Raw genomic sequence first — 25,202 nt, 5'->3', positions numbered from 1 at the left:
ACACAAATCAGAATCTTGAGAAATTTATAACATTACACCATAGAAATTAAGCTTTGATTGTTTCTGAGGTCTCTTCAAAACCTTGCTTTATGTTGGATAGCTATAATGTGGCCAGATTTTATGGTTCGGAGCTGTTCTTGATAGAGTGCAATGCTATCTTTTTAATGTGAGTGGATTTTTAATTTCTATAACGGGTCTCATAAAAGAGGCATTTGGAGTTGGGGATTGGGTGAACATAGCTGGGGTCACAGCTGGTCAGAACTGCTTTCCTTGGCAAGCACCTGGCGTTTCTGTGCCTCAGTGGTTTTATTTGTAATGTGCAAAGGATGGGCTGACGTGTGGGGCTTAGGGGAAGTAAGAGATGGCAAAGGTGGATTTCTATGCTTCTTCCAGTAAGTGTAGCTCCCTGAAACAAGTGCCCTGTCTATGGCCAGACAGTTACCACAGAGCTCACCTGGAGGGACCATTCCTCCAAGGACTCTCATCCCTCCGACCCCATCAGTTTACTAGACAGCTTTTGAGCTGTTTCCTCATAGTTTTGTGAGAGTTAGATGAAGTGAGGAGCACATACACGTGCGTACACAAGTATATAGTTGACATCTAGATGCAGGTGCTTCCTTCTTTTTAATTCTGTGAATTAAAGATAGTGTTGTATTTATTTGTCTAGCATATAATTTTGTTAGGTTAATGCAAGAAAAAGGGGTAAAATGGAGTTATCTCCTAAGTGGTAACTGTAGTTGAAACTGGAGCCCTTGAGTGGTTTGGCTGCAAACTAGGTTGGAGGTTCAAGTCCACCTTGATTGGAGATTCAGGTGCCTGTTGATTGGCTTCTGAAAAATGTATCCCTTTGGAGGACGTTTCTGCTTTCTGCTTTGATACACAGGAGTTCTCCATATGTTGGCATCTGCTCAGTGACAGTGGTAGTGAGAGAAGTTGTTATTAGGTGCCATTGAGTTGAGTACTACTAGCAAGTTTATGAACAGCAGATGATAATCTTGTTCTCTGCTGCACCAACCCTCACAATCTCTGCCATGCACAAACCTCTGTGAGAGGAGGTGAAAGTGAAGTTGGATTACCCTCTTTCTCAGCTGTACAACTCCTTTCCTTCCCCAGTACACACACAGTTTTAACCTCTCTGAAATCAAAGTGAAACCCAGATCTCTTGACATCTTGGATTTGGAGAAATACTGGATTTTATATTTGGCACTTTACAATGGAACTAACATGTGAAAGCTCACCGATTTAGCCAGGCTATAAAGTGAATGAGTTATGCCAAAAGTTAGAGTTGTAGATATGAAGTTTATATTGGGAGGAAAATGGGGAGAGAGAATTGAGTGAGTAAAAAGTTTGTGATGAATTGAAAGCACTAATCACTATTTTTTCCCTTTTTTCCCCCCTTCACTTTTCTGTGTATGTGTTTAACCTGTTCTCTTTCTTCATCATTTCATGGCATGTCTACTTTTTCCTGGATGCTGCCACCACCATCACCTACCTCCTTCTTCACTCCTACTCCTCCTCTTCCTCTTACACCACGCTGCCACCAACAGCAGCAGCAATTACAAGCTCAGCATCTTTCTCATGGCCACGGACCCCCAGTACCTCTCACGCCTCACCCTTCAGGACTTCAGCCTCCTGGAATCCCACCCCTCGGGGGCAGCGCTGGCCTCCTGGCGCTGTCCAGTGCTCTCAGTGGGCAGTCTCACTTGGCAATAAAAGATGACAAGAAGCACCATGATGCAGAGCACCACAGAGGTGAGAGGCCGGGCAAGCCAGATTAGGACTTGGTCCTAATGCTCATACAGTGCTGCCAAATTGTGTGCATCGCTAACGAAAGCCCCATCCTATGCAGAGAGAAAACACTGAGATCAGAGGAACTGTAGCAAAGCTTTGCACAGAGTCACGGTTCAAGTTTTCAGGGCTTGGCGTGGAGTCTGTAGCTCTCCCCATCTCCTTAGATTGCAGGCGTCTTGACATCCTGGCAGCGGTTTAGTTAATGCCAGTGGCCTGCACCATATTATGGAAAACTGTTAACTGCTTAATTGGGTAATTTTCAAAGAAAGTAATGTTGTTAAATGGGGCGAAATAAGAAGTTAAATTTGAAAGTGGATGTGTTCAAATGAAAGGTTTGATAATTGCATCTGTTACTACTTAGTTTCATAGGCTTTAATTCTAGTATGCATTAAATATTGGGCAAAATTGCACTTGACTAATTTTTTGAAGAAAAGTAATTTATTCTGTCAAGAAATAAAAAATAGGCTTTGTGTATGGTTAAACTGTAAATCTTATGTTTACAAAATACTGTAATTTTCAGGAAATCACTGTATTAGGAATGTGCAATGACTTATATAAATAAAAGCCATTTTTAAAACTGTTTGGGGCTTGTGTTCTAATTATTACCCCCTTTTTTTTATTTCTGTTCTTGCCTCTGTGTCTGAACGGGCATGTGTGTGCGTTTCTTGGTTACCTCGGGAGCAGACAGAGAACCCGGCACAGTAAGTACCCCAGCGTCTGCTGCACAGGCTCACTGTTTCCTGCGGTACTTCCTCGCTCTCTTAAAACAGGCACAGATGTATATACTCTCCCATCTCTCTCTACCTGGGTTTTTTCCTTTGTTATGGCTGTTCCCTCCTTAGCTTTTCTATCAAATGTGTTAGATAGAAGGGGCACAGAGATGAAACTATTTGCTTTGATTATTCACTTGGGAATACACTTGCATCTACCCGTACACTAGTCCCATTCAGAAATATGCTTATTGTCATATTCTGAGGTCAGATTGCTTGCAGTTTAAAAGTATATTTGATAAATCTGTATAGTTATATATTCTTAAATCAGTTCTGTAGGTAAGAGGTCAAAATCTAGATGTGAAATTGGTTAGCAGTGTGTTACTTCTAAATAATTCATTATTCCCTGTGATTGCATTTTAGTTGCTAGGCTTCCCATATCTTGCTTTCTTTTCATCACTGGTCTTGGGGTGTGAACTTTAACTTAAATTTATTTTAGATGAAAGAACTGAGCTTGTGAATAAGCTCATAAAAAACAAGGAAGTTTAAACAATGTGATTGTGTGCTTATAAAATTCATTTTTCACTAACCTAAATCTTACCCATTTTTCACCTTCCACATGGAATTCATATATGCATCTGCCCTTTAACTTCGTGAAAGAGCCGTATGTATCTAAAATACAAGTCTTAAATTTTAATCATTTTACACTTAATACCGTGAAAAATGGGATAGTGAACCTTTACACTGTTCTGCTAACTTTTTTTAAATAAGAGTTTGGCAGAAGATGGGCATATTTTTTTTAATTTGAAAAGTTAAATTTTTTTCTGTATTACCTGGAATAGTGGTCACTTGTGCAATTCTCTTTGTTACAGATCTTGATGTACTTCACATACCTAGATGTGTTTAGAGGATTGGATAGTGCTTAAAAGGAAAAGCAGCTGGTTTGTTTTAAAATTCTTGTACTGGTGGTTTTCTCTGAAAAATTGTTGAGTGGAAGAGGGGAAAAGAAATGTATAGCTAGTTTTTTTAGTTATCTAGTGTTTCTGTAACAAATATTCCAAGTGGATAATTTTAAGAGCAAAAACTTTTTCTTCTCTCAGATTTGGGCAGCTAGAAGTGCATATCTACTGGACTGCATAATTTTTTTTTTGGCATAATTTAAAAGTCTTAAATCACCCCCAATTGCAAAATCTCATCTGAATGATCTAAATGTAATGTACATGAGACTTTAGGCAAGTTCTGTTCTATGACACAATTCCTCTTCATCTGTGAGTTTGTGAAATCTAGATTATAAATTAATCTGGTTTCGAAGTACAGTGGTAGGACAGGTATGGCGTAGACATTTGCGTGGCCAGTGGAAGAAATTGGAGGGAATCACAGGTGCCAAGCAGGGTCTTTCTGTTTGCCTTCAACTATACATGCCAAGAAACCTCTTTACAGTTTTGCTAGAGAAGTCTCAGCCAGATATATCCAAGCTCATCACATACATTCTCCAGCTTCCACTGAACATTTTATCAGAATTCAGGTTAATTCTTTGCCACTGAATAGATAACATCACCTTTTTTCCTTCACTGTACAGTCACATGCCCATCATTTTGTTTTAAAACCTCATTGGTAGAGTGTTGAACGTTTGTTTCTGTCAACATTCTGTTGCTAGCACTCATGTATTTTCTTAGACAATAGAGGCTTTTGCTATAGTTCCCACTTCTGAGCCCTCACCAGAGTTGCCTTTGCCACTTGTAATTCCACCATGCAGTCTCTTCAAGACAATCAGGGCTTTTCTTTGTTGTTATGTGCCAGCAAGTTGCTTGTGACTCATCAGCAGCTCTAAACCTTGCTCTATCCTGAGCTAACCTCATTGTCTCTGTTAGACTGTAAAACTCTCCCAGCTTGTACTGCTTCTGTGTTGTAGTTATCTGTTAATGCAGCACTTTTCTTTCCTGGTACCAGATTGTCTTTTCATTATCTAGAGTTGCTTTAATAAAAATATTACAAGTGAGTAGTTTTAAGAAATAGAAATTTATTTTCTCACAGTTTAAGAGATTAGAGGCCTAGATTCAGAGCTTTTTGTCTCAGGAGCTCTGTTTCTGTCAACTCTGGTCCTTGTCTCTCTGGCTTTTGCTTCCTGGTTCCTTGGAGATCTCCATGTGTCTTGGCATTTGTCTTACCCCGTCTCTCTCTGTTTACTTTTAAAATCTCTTTTTATACATCAAGAGAGATTGACTAAAAATATACTATACTCTGACCTTTCTTAATAGCGTAACAAAAGTCATTCCCAAATGGGATTATAATCACAGCCATGGCGGTTAGGATACACAAGATATTTTAGAAGGCACACATTTCAGTCTGTAACAGGCAGCAAATAGAATATCTTGCTCACAAAGTACAAGCGTTAGTAAACTGGCTTTAATTTATGGAGATGACATTTATGTTTTGCTGTTTCAATGTCCCTGTAGAGTATTCTCTTTTCTGCCATGTTCATTCAGTATAGTGTCAAATAAATGTACCTAAATTTGGACCAGAAGATAGAGATGGTAGGAGAAGAAAACAGGGTAGGAAACCCCAAGTCCTTTAGCTTGATGCATGTTTATAATTTACTGTACTTATTCTGGGTTTGGGACTGTATTTTTAATTTACCATTTTTTTCTTGCTACCAGGCTATTTCATTTAAACTAAATATTTATTGAGTACTGAACTATATATAGAGCATTATGGGAAGTACATCTGCATCTATTAAGCCTATTTTCAAAGATCCGAGAGGAAACAAAAATACTAAGATGAGAATGAAAAAAATTTCACCAGAAGTTGTGGACAGTTCTGAAATGACAGTGGCATGAATGTGTAGTGGTCTGCACATAAGGACTATTATTGAAGACCTTTATCATACCTTCTTTTGTGTGTCTGGTAACTTCCATTTTATAGTTTGGGCTGAATTTTTTTAATTAGTGGTGGGATGAGAGTAAGATAAGTAGAAGAAAGATGATTAGTGGTACCACTAAAGGAGTATAAAATTGTCCTTGATGTTGTTTCAAAATCCAGGTAGGACAGGTGTCAGTCAACCCTTAAGTAAAAATGTGATGGATACATTGCATAAACCAATCTACAATTAAATAGCAGTGACTTCTGTAGCATTACATGCCCTTTTTCATACCAAATAAAGATGTCAGAGACTCATGAGTATTTTCAGAATAACTATATGCAGTGTTTTCTTCTGAAGCATTGTAGGTTATTCCTTTGCTGCTTATGACACAGAAATGGGAAACTAATTTGCAACCTAAATAATTTAAACTGTTGAGAGGTATTAAAATTATTAGCTATCCATCATATAAGTGGGACTTTGGTATAGTTAAATAAAATTAAGTAGCTGTTATGAATTGGATTGTGTCCTCTAAAAAATATGTGTTACAAGACCCAACTTCCACCGTGGTTAGGGAACTCCCGTGGCTTATTGGTAAGAAATTGTTCAGCTGCTAATTGATAGGCTCATGGTTCAAATGAGCCAGCTGCTCCATGGGCAGAAGATGGACCATCTCCTCTCATGTGATTTTACTGCCTCTCAAAACCCACTGGAGGGTCACCTTTGGGTCGGTTTCAACCTGATGGCACACAGCAGCAGCAGCCTACCGTGGTTAAGGGTCCCTGGTGGTGTACTTTGGGAGGTGTTGGATCAAAAGACTTACAGTTCCAGTCTACCAACTGCTGTGAAGGAGAAAGATGAACCAAGCACTGTGATTGAGAGCCTCAGAAACTCTTTGGGGAGTTGCTATCAATCAGAATTGACTCCTCAGCAGTGGGAGTTTTGGTGTATGCTATGGTTATAATGCCACTAGGTGAGAATGTATGGTCTTTGTTATTTTTAATGGATAAGGTCTGTATAAAGTGTGTCTTGAGTTCTTCACTTGAGATGTAAAAGAGATTAAACAAGCAAATCACAAGTAGAGATGGGGGATGAGAGAACCAAGGCACTTAAATATTGCCCAGGGGCAGCAGGACAGAGGAAACAAGGGCCTTCCTAAGGGGCCCACAAATAAACAGAGGCCTTTTCTTGACATGGTGCTTTGAATTCAGACTTCTAGTTTCCATAAACGGTGGGAAAATAGGCGTCTGTCTGTTAATAATGCCTTATATTTGTTTGAGTCATATTGTGTGTGTGTGTGTGTGTGTGTGTTGATTTATAAAGTATGAATGCATTGTTTTTCACAAAAGATGCTTTCCGTTTCCTTTACCCCACTCACCCATCAAATTGTGCAACCCTATGATTAACACCCTACCCCCACCCCATCCACACCCCTCTATTTCCACCACCCCAACCCATCGCGCCTTGGAACCTCACACTCATTCTACAGTAATGGTTTTATACAGTATTTGTCCTTGTGGGACTGAGTTAATTTCTTCAGCATAATGCTCTCCACTCCCTCCCAAGTTAGGTAGTCATTTACAAAATCATTGCTTCTGCGTGCTGTGTAGTTGATACGTCAGCAGTAGACACCGAAGACAGAATTAAGAGTAAGGTGCTGTTCTAACAGCTAAAAATGGAAGCAGTTTTAGAATGGGTAATGGGTAGAAGTTGGAATAGTTTTAAGGTGTCTAGTAGATTCTTCCTGGAGAGGGTTAAACTGGGCTGCTTATTGGAGGCAAGGATTCTGAGGCTTCATCTGACATACTTTGGTCATGTAAGGAGAGAGCTGTCCTTGGAGAGGGACATCATGCTTGGGAGGGTGGAGGGCAGGCACAGGAAGGGAAGGCCCTTTGGGAGATGGATTGATTTGGTGACTGGGGCAATCGGGATGAGTGTGTCGGAGGCAATGAGATTGGCACGGGACAGAGCAGAGTTCAGAGCTGTTCTACATAGGGTCACTATGAGTTGCAAGCGACTCGACGGCACATAACAACAACAGTAGTAAAACCTAGGTTTCCTTGGAGAGACTTAGCAGAATTAAAGGCAGTTCTAGTAAGGGCTGAGAAAGAAATGAGAGCCACAGAGGAAGTGTCTGTCATCTTAGAAAATATAAAATATTGCTGGAAATGTGGATGTTAAATGTGCTTCTGGTGACATTTTGAAAGAAAGTAAAGAATATGTGATGGGACAGTGGAGGAGTCTTGATGCTTTTTCCATAATGACAAAGACTTGTCTGAATTCTGTACAGATGCTTGGTGGAAGTTAGAACTTAGAGGTGATGAACTTGGATATTTGGCTGATGTGATTTCTAAGCAGGATCTTAAAGGAAGACCCTGTATAATCTCTGCTTGCCTCATATGGTAGGTAAACGATGAGGAAAGAGATTAATTTAAACTATAAAATAAAGCAAAACTTGAAAGATCTGGAAAATTAGGTTGTATAAACAAAACACATTTCCTAGGATGTTCAACAGGAAAGTGTCTACTCAATCTTTGAGCCTTTGATGACTAACCAACTACAATAGCAGAAAACCTACAGCTGACACTGAAGGGAGTTCTGATAGCCTCGTGGTAAATTGCACCTCAGTCAAAAGCACATGGTTGGAATGAATCCACCGGCTGCTCCATGGGAGAAGTATGGACAGTCTTTCCCTGTGTGATTAAACTGCTTCAAAACTCACTGGAGTATCAGCTATGATGTCAGACACCACCACTAAAGGGGGCAGGAAAAAAAAATCAAAAGAATCTCATCTGCCTTGTTGAGTTCTCAAACAGTAAACAGGCCAAAGGAGCAAGAAGAAGAGAACTGGGACCAGAGACGTTTGGAATTCAGCATAACTGTTGGAAGCGGCACCAGCAGAGTCTTGGGTTTCAAAGTGTAGGGGCTATGCTCTCCTAGATTTTAGAGTTGGATCCTTGCCAGGTGAGTTCCATCCTTTAAGGTATGCCCAGCAGAAAGAGAGAATACCTGAAATAAGAGGTGGCAAAGCTTTCATGCCCAAAGGCAGAATAGACTTACTGGTGCTCCGGGGGTAAGGTGACGGCTCAGATGGAGCACGATGATGGCACTGCTCCAAAGAGAGGCATTTGAATTGCCCTCTTAAAGGGTCAGTTTAGAAGGCAGCGCCAACACCCAGAGTTGGTGCAGGGACCTTGCCTGTACATTCTCAGACAGCTGGATTATCTTGAAGCCTTGAGGGCTAATGCACATTTTTGTGCTGTGATTTGGACTTGCTTAGAATGTGTTATGCTGTAATTCTCTCCAGTTTCTCCAATTTATAATAGAAGTATCTGTACTGTGCCCATTCTACCACTGTAATTTGGAAACAGTTAATTTATGATCTAGATCTCACAGGTTCACACATGTGAAGAATTTTGCCCCAGGGTAGAGTATGTCTAAAATCTCCTCCTTATTTATGTCTAAGTAAATATTTTTTTGTGTGGGAAGATTAGGAATTTCAGAGGATAAAAGAAAGAAATACACTGAATTGTATCCCCTTTAAAAATACGTGTTTTAATTCCCTAATCCCTATGTTTGTGGGTACGTAGTGGTTGAAGAGTATGGTAGCTCCCCACAAGCACTTTCTTAAGGAAAGATGTCACAGTCTGCTTCTATAAAGACTGCCCCCCCCCTTTTTTTAAATTGCCAGGCACTTTACATTCTGTCTTGTAAATTGTGAATTAGAATTTTCTTGATAGCTGTGGGTTTGGTTTCTAAGTTTATTTAAATCCTGTGGTCATATTCTCATTTGTAAATGAGCTGTCTTTGTTAAGTTACTAGTACAGATTTAGAGTGAGGTATGTTTTGAGTCAGTCTCCTGAAATATAAATTATGAGAGATAACAATCATGCCAATAGAGATGGGGAAGAGAGATGCCACACCACACGAAGATTGCCCGGGAACAAGAACTCAGGAAGCTAGGAGCATTCTCTTAACAGAAAAAGCCAGCACTCCGAATTGACTTTTATCCTCTAAACTGTAAGAAAATAAGTTTGTTTGTGTTGAAGTCACCCTTGTGGTATTTCTGTTGTAACAGCACTAAATAAACATCTTCAAACTTGGTGTGAAATAAATAGGAGAACATGATAATGTGATGCATACTGTGAGTTCCAGAATTACTACAGTACTCAACCATTGAATAAAGTGATTTGAATTAAGAAGTCTAATTTTAGTTGGCAGTCAGTTGATTGCATTTTCCCCCTCCCCAAAAAGTCACATTAAATGGATAACTCATTGTATATAAACATAATTGAATGGCACATACTCATTCATTACATATTAATAACAATTAATGAAAAGGCTGTTTTCCAGATTAACAAAAATTTAGGAAAAAGAATTGTTTTATTTTACCTGTTCACAAATCTCTTGAATGTCAGACTTTTGCTGGATAGCTTAATTTTCGCTTACCTTCCATATTCACTCTTTGGTACACTTTAGGGGCCCTTGAACCAAGTGCCTTGAGAATGATTGACAAAGAATTATGCCAGTCTGGAAATTTTTCCTTAATTTCTTAAGGCTTCTCCCCCCACCCCCCATGTTCTTTCTGGATAAAATTATGTATGTCAAGCACAAAAATTAGTATGTGAGTTAGTTGAATATGTGGGGTTTTAATATTAAAATAATTCCAATTTAAAATTATACGGTAGCAAAACGAGTGGAGTTTAATGTAATCCATTTTTATGTGAAAAGAGTAACACTTATTTAAATTCCTTCTTTCTGAAAGGGGTGAATGTTAAAATTAGCATCATTTTAGATTTTTATGTTGCTGTTAAATGTAAACTGAGATTTGACTGTTTTGTAATTACCAAGGAACCAATAATTAAATGCTTGGCTGGCTGCTAACTGTAAGGTCAGCAGTTCAAACTCACCAGCTAGTCAGCTACTCCAAGGGAGAATGGTAGGTACTCCACTTCTGTAAAATTTATAGCCCTGGAAATCTTTTGGCAGGTTTTTGGTTCTTCGTTTTTATAATAAAAATCCATATTCAGAGTTTTCGTTTTTAAAATACAGAGTGATGTAAAAAGAACGGCCTCTGCTTCTTCAGGAGTGTTCAGTAGCAATAAAAACAATTAGTTTAAAGATGGCTCTTAAAAGTATACCTGACAGAATTTGTGTTTTAGTACTTCTGTTCATTTAAAATATGCTTAGACTGAACACTTACTTTGTCCCAAGGACTGTTTAAAGCACTCTGTATACTTGTTGCCTTTTTGCAATGATCTCTAAATGTCCCAGTGAAGTGGTTAAATTTAAGTAAATGTCCTTGAAATAGCTAACCTGTGAGCTCACTCTTTAGAGCATTTGGAAAAGGTGGAAGACTCTGAAAACTCTCTGGTGTAGTCCAGAGCAGAGTCTGTGCATTTAGTCACGGTTTGCGTGTGGGCTTTCACTGGCCCCTGAGCCCTTCTGAACTAGTTGCAGAGGGAGCATCGTGGGCCTTGCTATTGTGCATAAGTGCAGAGAGAACACGTAGCTTTTGTCAGAATTTCAGAAGGGGCTCCTGAGCCAGAGAGCTTCCGCACCATTTATCTGCCTTTAACACCATATGACTCACCACTGATCATCCTTTTATCAGTCTTGTGCTCCTAGATTAAAAGAGGCTAAGATTTAAATGATGGCTTTCTGAGGGATTGTGGCAGACTTCCTGTAATCGACTTCTAAAATTATTGAAACTCCTTGCCATCGTCAGAACTGACTCATAGTTGACCCTCTTTTGGCTTTCTGAGGGTGTAAATCTCATGAGGAAATTGCCCATCCTTCTTCCTTGGAACTACTGGTTAATTTAACAGCCAGAAAAACACCAGCTTTGGGTTGTTATGTTTAGAACTTAAAAGTCTACCAGTCTTCCCTTTTATTTAATGTAAGTTGTTTTTTGGTTTGGTGTTTTTTTTTGGGGTTTGGTGTTGTTTTTTTTTTTTTAAATTTCTCTTACCTTGCTGTTAGTGGGTACTGGCTTAAGTATAGTTTCATGGTGGAGGTGGAGCCAGTACCCGTATTAAGGATCATCTACTGCTTTCCTTTCTGTCAAATCAGTAGTGTATAGAGGGCAAGGATTCAAAGTTTGTTTGCACTGGGAAATATTTTATTGTTGCTCTTTCTACAAAATTAAAAAAAAAATGTTTCATCATTTAAAGCTATCATTGGTTGTTTACGACCATGGCTGCGGAGACTGGGAGTGAGGTAGGGGATTATGAGTAGTTTAGTTTTGGTTTGTTTTGGGTTTTGACGTCAAAAGCAGAGATAGTATTATTAGAAAATAGTCCCAGAGAGCGAGAGGGATTATTTCTCTGAAAATAAAGAGGTGGAGGAATAAGTGAAGAGGACACAGTTTTGCACAAAGACAGACATGGTGTGAAATCCTGGCTGTATAAAAAGATTTTCCCTACTTTTTTGTACTTTACTGGACTATGAAGCACCTTACGGGTGAAGGTGAAGAAATTGGAAGGAGTCAGATAGTGCATAGCAGGAATGTTGCCATACTCTAGGCAATGCCTCATGATCATTTCCCCTCTAATAAAATACAAGTTGGAAGCAGGAGTGGCATCCACTTCCTAAACAACATGCTTCTGGAAACTCGATGAACTTTGACAAGTGTCCATAGTTGTAGAGGGGCTTCAGGCCTTTTGTTCATAGAGGTGCTATGAGTCGTGCTTGACTCAAAGGCAATCAACAACAGCAAAATACAAGTTACATGAGCCTTATGGAGAAAGCAGTTCTGGATCTGGGGACCCTATGACACCCTGCTTTTATGTCGAGACTGAGGAACTGATTTCAGCGTATTAGTAAAGACATTAGTAAATGTCTTCATTTTATCATATTCAAATTAGTCATGAGAGCAGGAAGAGGTGTTTCTCTTAAATATTTGAGTTAAATTCTGGTAGCCTAGTGGGTAAGGAGCTGCAGATTGGCATTCTCTCATGTGATTTATAATCTCTAATAACCTGAATGCTGGAGGGACAACTATGAGTTCATTCTGACTCGGGACATAAAGGAAACTTAGTGGTAAGAAGCTGATCCATGATGAGCAGTCTCCTCCCATGTGATTAACCACTTCTGAAAACCCTCTGGAGGGTCAGCTATTGATCAGTTCTGAGTAGATGGTACACAGCAACAACAACAACAATGGATAAGTACTGATAAACACTGAGGCCAGCTGCTAAGAAAGATAGATACATAGATACCCTCTTTGGAAATTTGGCATTGCTGCCTGAGAATGGTGAATCTCTGAAGAAAGAAATGCCGTGTTTCCAGAAAGACCTTTGTGTGGCGCAGCCAGAGGTGAATGAGCATTGTTTAAAAACAGGCGGGTTAAATAGATAAAAAAACCCACAAAAACAAACCAGGCAGGTTAAGTACATCTTCCCTTTCTAAAACCTTTAGACTTCGCTTGGTCATCCGTATGTATTAAGAATACCTACTACCCGCCATTTGTCAGGATTAAATTATTTATTTTGTTGACCTCATAATTTTTTGCCACTATTTCTGGAACATGGATAGGTAGCAAATGCTGTGCCTCCATCTCTCACATGACCAGTAGCCTGTTGTCCCAGAGTTCATTCTGACTCTTGGTGACCCCACATGTGTAAGAGGAGAAAACGGCTCCATAAAGCTTTTGATGGCTGCTTTTTTAGGAGTAGTAGGTTCCCAGGCACCTGAGTAGACTCAAACTTTGAACCTTTCGTTTAGCAGGTAAGCGCTCGTGGTAATTGTTCCTGCTGGGTGGTTGTCTGTGCCTCAAGTTATCTGGATAGTCCATAAGCACACCCTGGTCAGGGCCAAGGCCTCCTCTATCTCAGCGTGTATCTTCAGAGGCTCTCCACCTGTGAGGTCCAGTAACAGCAAAGCAGCTATCAAAGAGCAGGATTGTAAAAAATATAAGTATAGATTTAATTTTTCTTTATAAGATTTTCTATTTGGCAATGAGATAATTTAAAATTTATTTTCAGTATTTTTTTGCCAGCTTGAGAGTTTGTTTTATCTGAAGAAGGAAGGTGAAGAGCATGCTAGGGACATAGGCTAGTGGGGATAGTGCAGGCACCCTGTACATTCCTGACCATCATTGGTTTGGTATATGCTTTAGAAAGCTCCTTCCTCAAGGAAGTCTCTGTGACTGAGTCAGCCATCTGCATTCATATGCATTTGACCATTGCTATGTTCTTGGCACGGGACTCTGGTGGTCTAGTGGGACTCCCAACCCAAAGACAGTTGGTTCAAATCCACCAACTGATATTTAGGAAAAAGCCATTTCCTTGTGATTTATAGTCTCTGAAAACTCACTAGAGGATCAACTGAGTTGGTTCTGACTTAATGGCAGCAAGTGCTGGTGTCAGAGGGAGTGACAGCATTGTCTATGAAAAGTACTGTCTATAAAACTTGTGCCGGTCTTCTGCAGAAATTTCGTTTTTAAAATCATTTTATGAAATACTAAATTTTTTAAAAACCCAAACCTATAATTATAATGGACTCTGGTGCCATTGTCCGGGGCTAACCCCAGGGTTTCCCAGGAGGAAGAGGGACAGCCTCCTGTCTTTTACAGCCTCTTGAAAACCCACTGGAGAATCAGCTTTTTGAGTCAACAGCAGTGGGTTTATAACAGCAGAAACCTTTTCTTATTCATTGCTGTATACTGTCAAGGATCCAACTTGAAGCTGACTCTCCTGTGGTTTTTCAGAGGCAATTTAATCCTGTGGAAGGAGATTGCCCATATTCCAACTGCTCAGCAGCTGGTGTATTTGAACCACGTGCCTTTGGGTTGACAGTGCAGCTCCTTCCCACAGTTATCAGTGAAATTCTGTGCTGTATACTGGTGAACCTTCTTGAGTGTTTTGGTCAGCAGACCACTGTTGGCCCAGTGCAGTGACACCGACACAGGTTTCCACTGTTTATTTCTTTGCTGCCAGTGTTTTCAGAGTGGTTATCTTTTCAGTTTTCCTGGCATTTTAGCTACAGTATTCTTAACTACTTATCATTTTGAATGAAGTAGTAATTAAAAGGGCACAGAGGGGAAAGGCTTTCACTATGTTGTTAATAATAAATAGTATGCCTTCATCTTACATACTTTGGACATGTTGTTAGGAGAGGCTATTCCTTGGAAAAGGACAGCATACCTGGAAAGGTGGAGGGACAACAACAGAGAGGAAGACTGTCAGTGAGAGGGACTGATTACACAATGGCTGCTGCCTTAGGACCAAGTATGTCAGAGATGATGAGGATGGTGCAAGATAGGACGTGATTTAGATCTAAGGCTATTATGAGTCATATGAGATGTGATGACATTTTAACAATAGAGTTTTGCAAAGCAATTTTCTGCTTAATATTTATGTATTATGAGAAATACTACATTAAATACAACTATATGTATCACATATTATTTTACTATTAGAATTAATGATGAGCAATACCAAAGGCTAGTTGGACCATTGTGATAGATGGTAAAGAGATTGAGATTGTTGACAGCTTCAGTTTGCTTGGCTCTACAGTCAACACTCTTGGTACCAGCAGCCAGGAAATTAGACAAATTGCATTGGGAAAATCTGCTCTCAGAGACCTCTCCAAAGTACTGAAGAGCAGTGATGTCAGTATGGAGATTTAGGTGTGCCTGATACAGTCCATGGTCTTTGCAGTTACTTGCTATGCATAAGAAAGCTCGACAATGGTTAGGGATGATAGAAGAAGAAAGAGTTGATACCTTTGAGCTGTAGTGTTGGAAAAGAGTATTGAATATGCCATGGACTGCTAGGAGAACAAACAAGTTCGTCCTGGAGAAGAGCCAGGCTGCTCCTTGGAGCAAGTATTCTGAAGCTTCGTCTGACATACTTTGGACATGTTGCAAGGCAGGATCAGTCCTTGGAGAGGAATGTCATGCTTGGGGGTGTGGAGAGACAGCACAGGAGAGGATGACCCTCGATGAGATGGATTGATTCAGTCACTGGGGTACTGGGAATAGGTGTGTCAGAGACAATAAGATTGATGCAGGATAGATCAGGATTTAGGGCTGTTGTACATAGAGTCACTATGAGTTGCAGGTAACTCAACGTTGTATAACAACAACGATATTGAGGGACCTGAATGGTCCGGTTCAGGAGGAGGCCTCTGTGGGAAGCCTGACGTCATGAGTTACGACTCTGGATAACTCCAGTCCTGGGGATGCCATTGGCCCCTCCTAACCTCACATCCCTGTTAGTCAATAATGGATTTAGATTCTTTGTATATCTTCCATGACTACATGTTAGACTTCTCTTTTCACTGACTAAAATTGTTAAGAAACTAATTAAATTAGTCTGAATTGACAAGTAGAGGTACTCTGTTACTGTCCAAATGCATTACCCATTTACAGTGATGTTGTATGGTCTGGTATGGGAAAAGACCTGTGAGGCAGGGTGTGCCGGTTGTTAGGTTAATTTGGGGTACATTGTGGCTTTCAAATTTTACATGTAAACTATATAAACTAGACAATGGAACTGTAAGCCAGGACTTGAGACGTGTGAGGTGGTTTGTTGCTGAGTGTATGCATTTTTACTTTCTTCGTGTTAATAGGTGAGGTTCCCAGCAGTGTTATGGATTAAGAAAACTGTTGGCTGAGATGCCAGGTGAGTGACCAATCGGACTGCAGCAAAAAGTACAGTGAAGGGTGATCGCTTAATTGGCACCAGGTGTGGATGGGAAGGCACACAGATGTGACGGGGTGCGTTGTTGCCTAATTGTTTTAATGTTCGCCGAGAAGTTAATTGACAGTGGAGAGAGAGTGCTAGCAAATTAGGTTCCCACTGCCTGAGTGTAACTGAGGATAAATGAAGTGTCATGAGCTTCCAGTCTGTACCTCTGACACACGTACTTTCCTGCAGGGAGGAGCCAGTTCCCAAGAGGAATCAGCATGGCAGCGAAAGGGACTATTTGAATAATGTGTTTTATTTTCACATTAGGGAAACCTGTCTAGCTTTGGCTGTATCCATGAGTGGGTTTTCCTTTTAGATTTGCTGCCGATGCTTTCAGGGTTTTAGGCTTGGTTGGCAGAAGAGTGGCTTTGAGTCCCAGGATACCCGAAGACTTTGTAACAAGCATTCAGCAGCACTGACAATGTAATGTTCCCTTAAGCTTGCTTGCTTTCATACTTTTTGGAATCATCGTCTAAAATATATTCGTATACTATTCCTGTTCATTTGCTCAGGAAAAGTAAAATTCTAGACACAAGACTGAACGATTGGTTTTTGTCTTTGTTGTGGCAGCTGGGATTTTGCTACCTTCATCTTGGCCAGGATTGAGAGCATGGAAGTGCTCTAAATCTTCATTGTCCACACTGAGGACGCACGTAATTCAAAGTCCAAATCTGGAGGTTTTATTTTTACTCAAAGCTGCACCCTTTGAATATCAGGAGACTCTTCTGGTTGTGCTGAAAGTTCTTACAGACAGGTCTGACTTTGGAACGGCATAATTTTATTTAAGTGGAATTTTGTGACATTAAATCACTGTGTTGTGACTCTGTCACTTCTATTCAGCCATTTGGTGTTTTTAGAAAGCATGGTTTTAATTCCTCTGAACTGATGCCTGGAGTGTGATTCTGGGTTCCACCACTCAAGCCAGTGGACGCAGGGTATGATGTGATATTAGAAGATCTGTTACAAGCTCTTGCTCCCTAAGCCTGACCTTACTGTCCCGCCGCCCACCCTTACTGCCGCTGATTTAGGAATGAGTCTATCTTTACCCACAACAGGAAAAGAAATAAAATTTTCCTGAGAATGTTCTCATCCATTGTTTTCCCTGTTCTTGTGCCTCCTCGAGTCAGTATCTCCGCCTAAATAGAATGCCTTTCAGGCAAACAGGTCTTTAGAACCCTCTCTTGAAGAAGCTGTGTTGGTGTAGTCCGTAGGACATTGGGCTGTTAACAAAGGAGATGCCACTCTGGGAGTTTGAATCAACAGTGAGCTGCTTCTCTGGAGAGCGTTGAGAAGTCTCCTCCTGTTCACTTCATAGCTGTTGGAAGCCTGCCGGAGCTTCAGCTGTGAGTTGACTTCATCTCAAGGACAATTGAGTTTCTTGTCTCTAGAAATGAGCATTTTTTTTTTTTATTATTTTGTGTGTGTGTTCCATCAAATCAGATCCGACTGATTGCCCCTCCTTCTCCAGCAGAGCATCTGGTGGATTTGAACCGTGTTCTTCTGGGATTGCAAGTGCAACTTCTTGCCAGTAGGCCACCAGTGCTCCCCTAGAAATGAACATTTTTAACAAAATATTTCATTCATACACAATTTTTTATACAGCTTTCATTTATATTGTGTTTCATGTGAGCATTCATATACATTGTTTTACATTTTTTATACTAGTTTATTTACAAAATTAAAATACATTATTTTTCACTCCAGATCCTTCCCATTTCCCTCACCCCTTCCCATCAAATTATACTATGGCATAATTAATCCCCCATTACCCATTCTCAACCCTGTGCTTCAACCCTCCCCCCCTTGGGTCCTCATACTCATAGTGCAGTAATGGTTTTATACAGTTTTTGTCCTTGTGGGACTGTATTATTCACTCAGCATAATGCTCTCCAGTCCCTCACAAGTTAGGTAATAATTTACAGAATCATTGCTCCTGTGTGCTGAGTAGTATTCTGTGTGTAAATGTACCATAGTTTCTTAATCCATTCAATTGTGGTTGGACATCTGGGCTGTTTCAATATTTTTGTGATGGTGAATAATGCTGCTATAAGCATTTTCTCCGGGTATTTTCCAAGCAGTGGAGTAGCTGAGTCATAGGGAATTTCTGTTCAGCTTTTTGAGGAAGCGCCAAACTGCCTTCCAGAGTGGTTGTACCATTACACAATAAGAGTTCTATCTCGCCATATCCTTCTATTACTTTCTATCCTGTTAAACTTTGCCACTGCTACTGGGGTGAGATGGTATCTCACTGTGGTTTTGATTAGCATTTCTCTTATTACTAGTGATTTTGAGCATAGAAATGAGCCTTTTGACCTCCTGTATATGCCTTGCCTTTTACTCTTTTATTTTGGTCTATACCCATATGTGTATATAATACATGAAATGTAGTACAGCATCATCCAACCTTTGTTCAAAGAGAGAATTTTAGTTTATTTTGAAAACATCGTGTGTTTTTAGACCTTGACTTGGCCCAGATCTGTCATATTCCCTGTGGGCTATATAACTTCTATTTTGACTTCTTGTAGATGTGCGATATATAAGATGATTTTGTTTAATTCCTAACATAATTTCAAAACAAAGGAAAACCTATACACAGCCTAGAAATCCTAGGCCTTGGGACATTTGTGATAGGTGTCTGCCCAGTGTTTACATTGTTTGAAAAGTTCTGCAATTATTTCATTTTTACCAGCTGCTAGGTGAATCAAACCTTTGAGTTATCTTGACTAGAAATTTGAGTAGTTCATTCAGTCAGTGTGGTAACATAAGTTCTCATGATGATCAAACCTTGATGCATATAGTTAAATAGTTTTTTGGCAAATAAATATTTGAAAAATGAACTTGGCTTGATACATGCTGGTTGATATATTCTCATCATTGAAAATAGAGACCCTGGGCAGATATGTCTGTGTTCAAGAGGGCCCATGGACCCATCATGGCTAGAATGACGTGAAAGCTGTGCTGGTTTAGGGGCCAGGACTTCTCGTTGATCTTTGTAGAGGTTTAGAAAAATGATCTTTGTAGATGTTTAGAAAAAATGTGGATATTATGGATGCCAAAGTTCATAAATATAACAGAAGAAATCTAAGACTTCTCAGCTCATTTTAGAGCAGGTTGTAAAACATTTATCACATTTTTCTGTAGTGTAGGCATATAAAACAGAGACAGTGGGGTTTCAGTGGTAAAATTCTTGCCTTCCAGTTGAGATACCAACCATTCATTGCTAACCAGGTGCCTCATGCCCAGTCACCACTCAGCTGTCTGCGGAAGCTTGCAAGTGGGATGATGCGGAGTAATTTTCAGCAGGACTTCCAGGCTAAGATAGGCTCAGAACAAAGGCCTGCCAGTGGGCTTCTAAAAATCAACTCATGAAAGCCTTATAGACCACAGCAGTGTGCTCTGCAACCAGTCACGAGGACAGGGCAGGATTGGGTGCTGGCTTGTTCATTGTGAAGGAGAGTTTACTATAATTTGGGCCTACTTGATGGCACATAGCAAATGTTGACAGGGGTCAGGGGAGAGCTAAAGCAGAGAAACATCATTAGGCACAAGTTTGTCACATTGTAGGGTTAAGCATGATAAGATTAGAGAGCCATTGTGGATTTCAAGCAGTAAGCACGGGGGACCCAGTAGTCACTGTACGTAAATTGAGTTTAAAAGTCATTTTTAATGACTTCAGGAATGGGAAGCACTTTGATAAAAAGAGAACTTATTTACCATAGGTAAATTTCTTCTTTCTTAGTATATCTGTCTTGCTGCCAGTGATTTGGAACATTTCTTCATGTGTCTGGTTGCCATTCTAATATCTTCCTCTGTGAAAATTCTTACCATGTCTTTTGCCCATTTTGTAATTGGGTTATCAGTCTTTTTCCTGTAGAGGCCCAGGAGTATTCTGTAAACTTTTGTTATAAGACTCTTGTCTGAGATGTTATTACCAAATGTTTGTTCCCAGTCTGTAGGCTTTCTTTTCATCCTCTTGGAAAAAGTTTTTAATGCACACATGGATTAAATCTCTAGAAGGTTCCTTGCATCAATGTTATCCCCTTTAGATTGTACATTTCTGGTTGTAGTTGGCAGTCTCTTTATACCTTGGAATAGCGCTTCTAAGTTTTATCACAGTTTGTTTCTTATGAACGTTACGGTTTTTGGCTTTCCTCCCAGGCCTCTAATCTACCTTGAATTGATTTTTGTGTATGGTGTGAGATGTGGATCCTGTTTCAGCTTTCTGCAGGTGGAAGTCCAGTTTTGCCAGCACCATTTGTTGAAGAGGTTATCATTTCCCCAATTGATAGCTTTCATTTCCTTGTGAAATATCAGTTGACCATAGATAGCTGGGTCTGTTTCTGGATTCTCAATTCTGTTCTGTTGACATTGGTCTATGTGCCTGTCATTACTGTACCAGTACCATGCTGTTTTGGTTACCACTGCTATGTAGTAGGTTTTGAGGTCAGGGAGTGCTATGCCTCCTACCTTATTTTTGTTTCTCTGTGTTTTACTTATTCAGGGTCTCTTGCCTCTCAAATTTGATAATTTTCCTTTCTATCTCCTTGAAAAAGGAATTTGGTATTTAAATTGGATTTGTATTGAACATGTATATTGGCTTTTGGTAGGATTGTAATTTTCACAATATTGAGATTTTCTGTCCATGAACAGGGCACATTTTCCAATTTCTTTAAATCTTAAAAAGTTTCGTTTTAATTGTGATTTTATCAGAAGTTTACAGAAAAGTTGGATTTTCATTAATTCATTATTGCCCTCATTTTTGTATTCATTTTTCTCCCTCCTCTACCTGCCTCCTCCCCCAGTTCATTTTCTTTTTTGTTTTCTTTAAATTTATTATTCATTTCGATGAAAATTTACAGAGACTTTGGATTTCCATTCATTCATTGTTGCACTTTTCTCCCCTCCCAACCTTCCCCCCTAGTACACTACCCTCTTAGAAAAGTAAAAGAAAAATTCTTTCATTGTTTTACAAACCCTCCCCCAGGTCTCTTCCACTGTGCAGACTTTGCTCTGGACTCCTGTCATGACAAAAATTCCTAATCACATATCCCTTTTAAACAATTTTCTCCCACATCTGTTTCAATACAGTATACATTATTGAACCCATCTTTCTCAGTCTCCCCCCCAACCCCGATGTCAGTCCTGTTTTACAACAGAGGCACCATGCAGTATATGTCCTTTTGTGACTCAGATACTTCGCTCAGCATAATGTCCTCCAGGGTCACCCATTTTGAATAATATTGTATGAGTTCCTCGTTCTTCAGTGCAGTTTAGTATTCCATTGTGTGAGTATACCACAGCTTCTCTAGCCATTCATTTGTTGATGGGCGCTTAGGTTGTTTCCAAATCCTTCCTATTGTGAACAAAGCCGTGATAAACATGGGTGTACATATCTCTGCTTGGATGTCATTTATGGTCTCTTTGGGGTATATTCCTAGTAGTGGAATTGCTGGGTTAAATGGTATCTCTATTTACAACTTTTTGAGAAAGCGCCACACTGCCTTGCACAATGGTTGCACCATTTTACACTTCCACCAACAGTGAATAAGGGTTCCAGTTTCTCCACAACCTCGCCAGCATTTGTTGCTTGCTGTTCTGTTAAATTTTGCTATTCTGACTGGGGTGAGATGATATCTCATAGTTGTTTTGATTTACATCTCTCTTAGAGCTAGAGATTTTGAACATTTCTTCATATGCTTGTTAGCCATCTGAATGTCTTCTTTGGTGAAGTGTCTGTTCATATCCTATGCTCATTTTTCAGTTGGATTATTTACCTTTATCTTGTTGTGGTGTCATTTTCTTTTTTAAAAAAATATTCATTCCTTGTTGCATAATTTCCTCCCTCTGCCCCTTCCCCTCCCCCCTTTGAATGCGTAACTTTTAAAGAGAAATATAGGTTCTTTCTTTTAATACGATCTTAAATACTATGTTGTTATTAATATGTAGTTACATATAATCTAGGATAAAATTTAAATCTTAGATGGATGTATTTTTAGTCATTTCAAAAATATAATCTCTTCTGAAAATACATGTAAATCAGCTCCTGTTATGACCATCAAAACAACTGGTTTCTATACCTGAGTCCTCAGAAACATTTGATGTTTCTTAAGGACAAAACAAGAGAAAAGAATACTTTTGGTATCTCAAGAAATTCATTGATATTGTTAAGATTAGGGGTTTATGGCGAGGGAATGAAAAAGCCACTGAGATTCAGGTCACCAAAGCAGCAGTTAAAAAGCTGTAACAGTTGCTGATGCTGCCCATGCAGGTCGGGCTGAGACTGTTTACCAAAAACAATGGACACAGTGTTAAAGGGCTGGAGGAAATAAGGAGCAAGCCCACGCAACATTGGGTTCATGGGAATAAGAAGAGTGAAGAGATGAGGCACATTTTTGATGGAGCTGCCTCACATGAAAAACCTTGCTCGTGGCTTAGACAGAAATTTCAGTCTCCTGATCTTTCTTAATTCTTTTCTGGACCACTATTGGCAGCCTTCATTTGAACCAATTTAACACCTTCAGAGATATGATGAGACATTTGATTCATAGTCTTTAGGTGAAAGCAAGTATGTTAATTACGGGTCTTTACCAGATTTGTGCTCTGGGAGTTTGGATATCCTAGGTGGGTAAGGAGTGGCATTTCCCACCCAAAAGCAGATGCTTTCAGTTCACCATGGGAGAAAAAAATGGGCATTCTTCTCCATGTGATTTATAGGCTCCAAAAACCCGCTGGAGGGTCAACTGTGAGTCTGTCCTGATGCAACAACAACAAGTTGAATTTATTTTGAACCACATTTAGAGGTACCAACTCGTGGGGAGCCCATGCATAATGCTATTGGACCATTGTAACCCTTCTTGTTTTTATTGACTAATACTGAGAAGTTGATCACCACTCATTTCTGCATAATTGTGTCCCCTTGGTCTGGAAACTGTCAGATCTGTCTGGTATCCTAGTAATGCACAGGAAGCCTCTGCTGGCATAGGTAGTGGCTGTGCACCAAGTACAGTGGCCAGAAATTGAACACAAGTCCCCCACATGGAAGGTGAGAGTTCTACCACTGAGCTACCATGGCACCAGAAGAACTCTTAGAGCTTTTGAAACCCATTCTAGTAACAGCCCTTCCTACTCCTGAGAGAATTGCGATTAAAATAACTTCAAACATAAAAATCAGAACTGAACAATCTTCAATTTCCAGCCCTAAAAATTGCATTATTTCTAGCAGAAGTAGAGTTGTACATTTGCACTACTAGACATCACTAAACACAAGGCATTAAAAATTAGCGTGGTGAATTTGAACAGCCAGAGAGATACTGTGTACAGACTAGGGAGCAAGCTCCTTGGGAGAAAGATGGGCAGACTCCTTCTATGCAACCTTAGAAACCTGACCAAGGGTCATCTATGAAAACAGCTAGTTGTGTTTAAACTCTTTTATATATGTGAGCAGTCTGGTTTGTCCGGGTTTAGTTTCTTGCCTGTTAGATCTTGAAGGCTTTTTTTTTGCGTGCATTCTTTAGTTCACATTGTGTTTCATAGAATTATTCCCATACTTTTTTTATAAAATTAATCACCAGTGATCTATGTCCACTGTTAGTTACCCTGTCTTTTCAGGTCCCTACTGAATCTTTCCTAATCCCTTCACCCTGTCCCTGCCCACTAAACTCTGTGACCTCATGAGTTCCTCTTCTCCCCGCTCTCAGCTCCTCTGCCCCTTCTCTTAACTAGTTATTCTTCTGTTTTTATAAGAATGGTCATATGCAGTATTTGTTCTTTGGAGACTACATTAGTTCACTGATCATAATGCTCTCTACGTTTTCCCATGTTATATAGGATTTTTCTAAACCTTTGCTCATTAGTGCTGCATACTATTCCATTGTATGACTGTACCACCTTTTTTTTTTTAAGTCTTTGTGCCCTTTCTCAGGCTTTGAATTAGAAGTCTTAGTGTTTAGCAGACGGTTCTCAAGATAATTAACGATCCAACAAGCTCACCTTTCAGCCCCTCCCAACACTCACTGTGGTGGAGACATTACTCACATTACTAAGGAGCTGTTTTATATTGAATTGCTATGTTTCTTCCTGTCTTTTTTGTAAGCCTCCTTCCTGCCATTTGTTTAGCTCAAATGGTCATGAATAAAAGAGTTAGATTTAGAGACTACCTCTAGAGTGGACACAGAGGGCTTCAGATTCCCTTTTGGTCCAAGTACAGTGAGCTCTGGTGGCCTAAAGGCAGAGAGTTGGACTAGCAACCCATAGACACTTGGTTCGAATCTACTAGCTTCTCTGTGGGAGAAAGATGGGCTATCTCCCCTGCCCAGTCCCACTCCTCTGCAGTTAACTGCCTCTGAAAACCTACTGGAGAGTCAGCTATGGGTTGGTTCCAACTTTGAGGGCATGCAGCACCAGTAGTTAAAATGCTTGACTGCTATCTGAAGAGTCAGCAGTTCAAACATGCCAGCCATTCCAAGGGAGAAATAAATGGCATTTACATTAAATGTAAAGACCGACAGCCTTGGAAGCAAAACTCTGAAGCGTTTCCTGTGATTTATAGCAACTCTAGCCCTATTCTCATCCAGTCTCACTGTTTTCGACACACCTGCCCCAGTCATTGTGTCAGTCCCTCTCATCTAGGGTCTTCTACTGTGCTGTTCCGCCACCCTTCTAATCCTTCTTCAAGGATTGGTCCCTCCTGGCAACATGGCCTAAAGTATATGAAATGGAGCTTCTGGTTCCACCCTCTTCAGGGCAGACCTGTTTGTTCTCTTGGCAGTCAGTGATATAGTAGGGTTGCAGTCGGTCAGTCTCAACTTGATTAATGTGCATGGGATGAGTTGAGACTGCACCAGGGTGGTATCCACCATTTTCCCAGGAGAAATTTTAAAATCAGTCACCTTGACTTGTTCTGTAAGGCTGATGTGGCATGAAGACCTAGAGTTTTAAAAGTGTACTAGAAAATTTTTTTTTCCTGCTTAGCACTGCAAGTTGCATTCCTTACAATCTAGTAATTTAGAGGTTTCTCAACTCCCTGTTATTTTAAATTGTGATATAGATATGTACCCTATGTTTCTCTTGGCCTATACACCCTTTCTGGTTCTCAGTCCTGTTTCAGGAATTGGGGTGTTCTGGGCTTTGTGAAAGGAAGGTTTTTGCACA

At 40.0% G+C, this 25,202-nt stretch overlaps 1 protein-coding gene across 6 annotated transcripts in view; it reads left to right on the top strand.

Annotated features, from left to right (window-relative positions):
• TLE1 (transducin-like enhancer of split 1 (E(sp1) homolog, Drosophila)) overlaps positions 1-25,202 on the top strand; it is a 134,796-nt gene that overhangs the window by 50,772 nt on the left and 58,822 nt on the right. For 2 of the 6 annotated variants that reach the window (XM_006900201.1, XM_006900204.1), the window contains exons 7-8: positions 1,548-1,752; positions 2,476-2,492. The exons of 1 other annotated variant lie outside the window; for it this stretch is intronic. In XM_006900201.1, the coding sequence (XP_006900263.1) occupies positions 1,548-1,752; positions 2,476-2,492 (222 nt within the window). Of the gene's footprint in view, positions 1-1,547; positions 1,769-2,475; positions 2,493-25,202 lie in introns of all 6 variants that reach the window. 3 more of the 6 variants (XM_006900205.1, XM_006900202.1, XM_006900203.1) reach the window with 2 other exon arrangements.

The sequence above is a fragment of the Elephantulus edwardii genome, unplaced genomic scaffold, assembly GCF_000299155.1.
Source record: "Elephantulus edwardii isolate Elephantulus edwardi_28Jun2011 unplaced genomic scaffold, EleEdw1.0 scaffold00277, whole genome shotgun sequence".
NCBI lineage: Eukaryota > Metazoa > Chordata > Mammalia > Macroscelidea > Macroscelididae > Elephantulus > Elephantulus edwardii.
The sequence above is the reverse complement of the archived record's forward strand: the minus strand, read 5'-3'. Positions and strand labels throughout refer to the sequence as shown.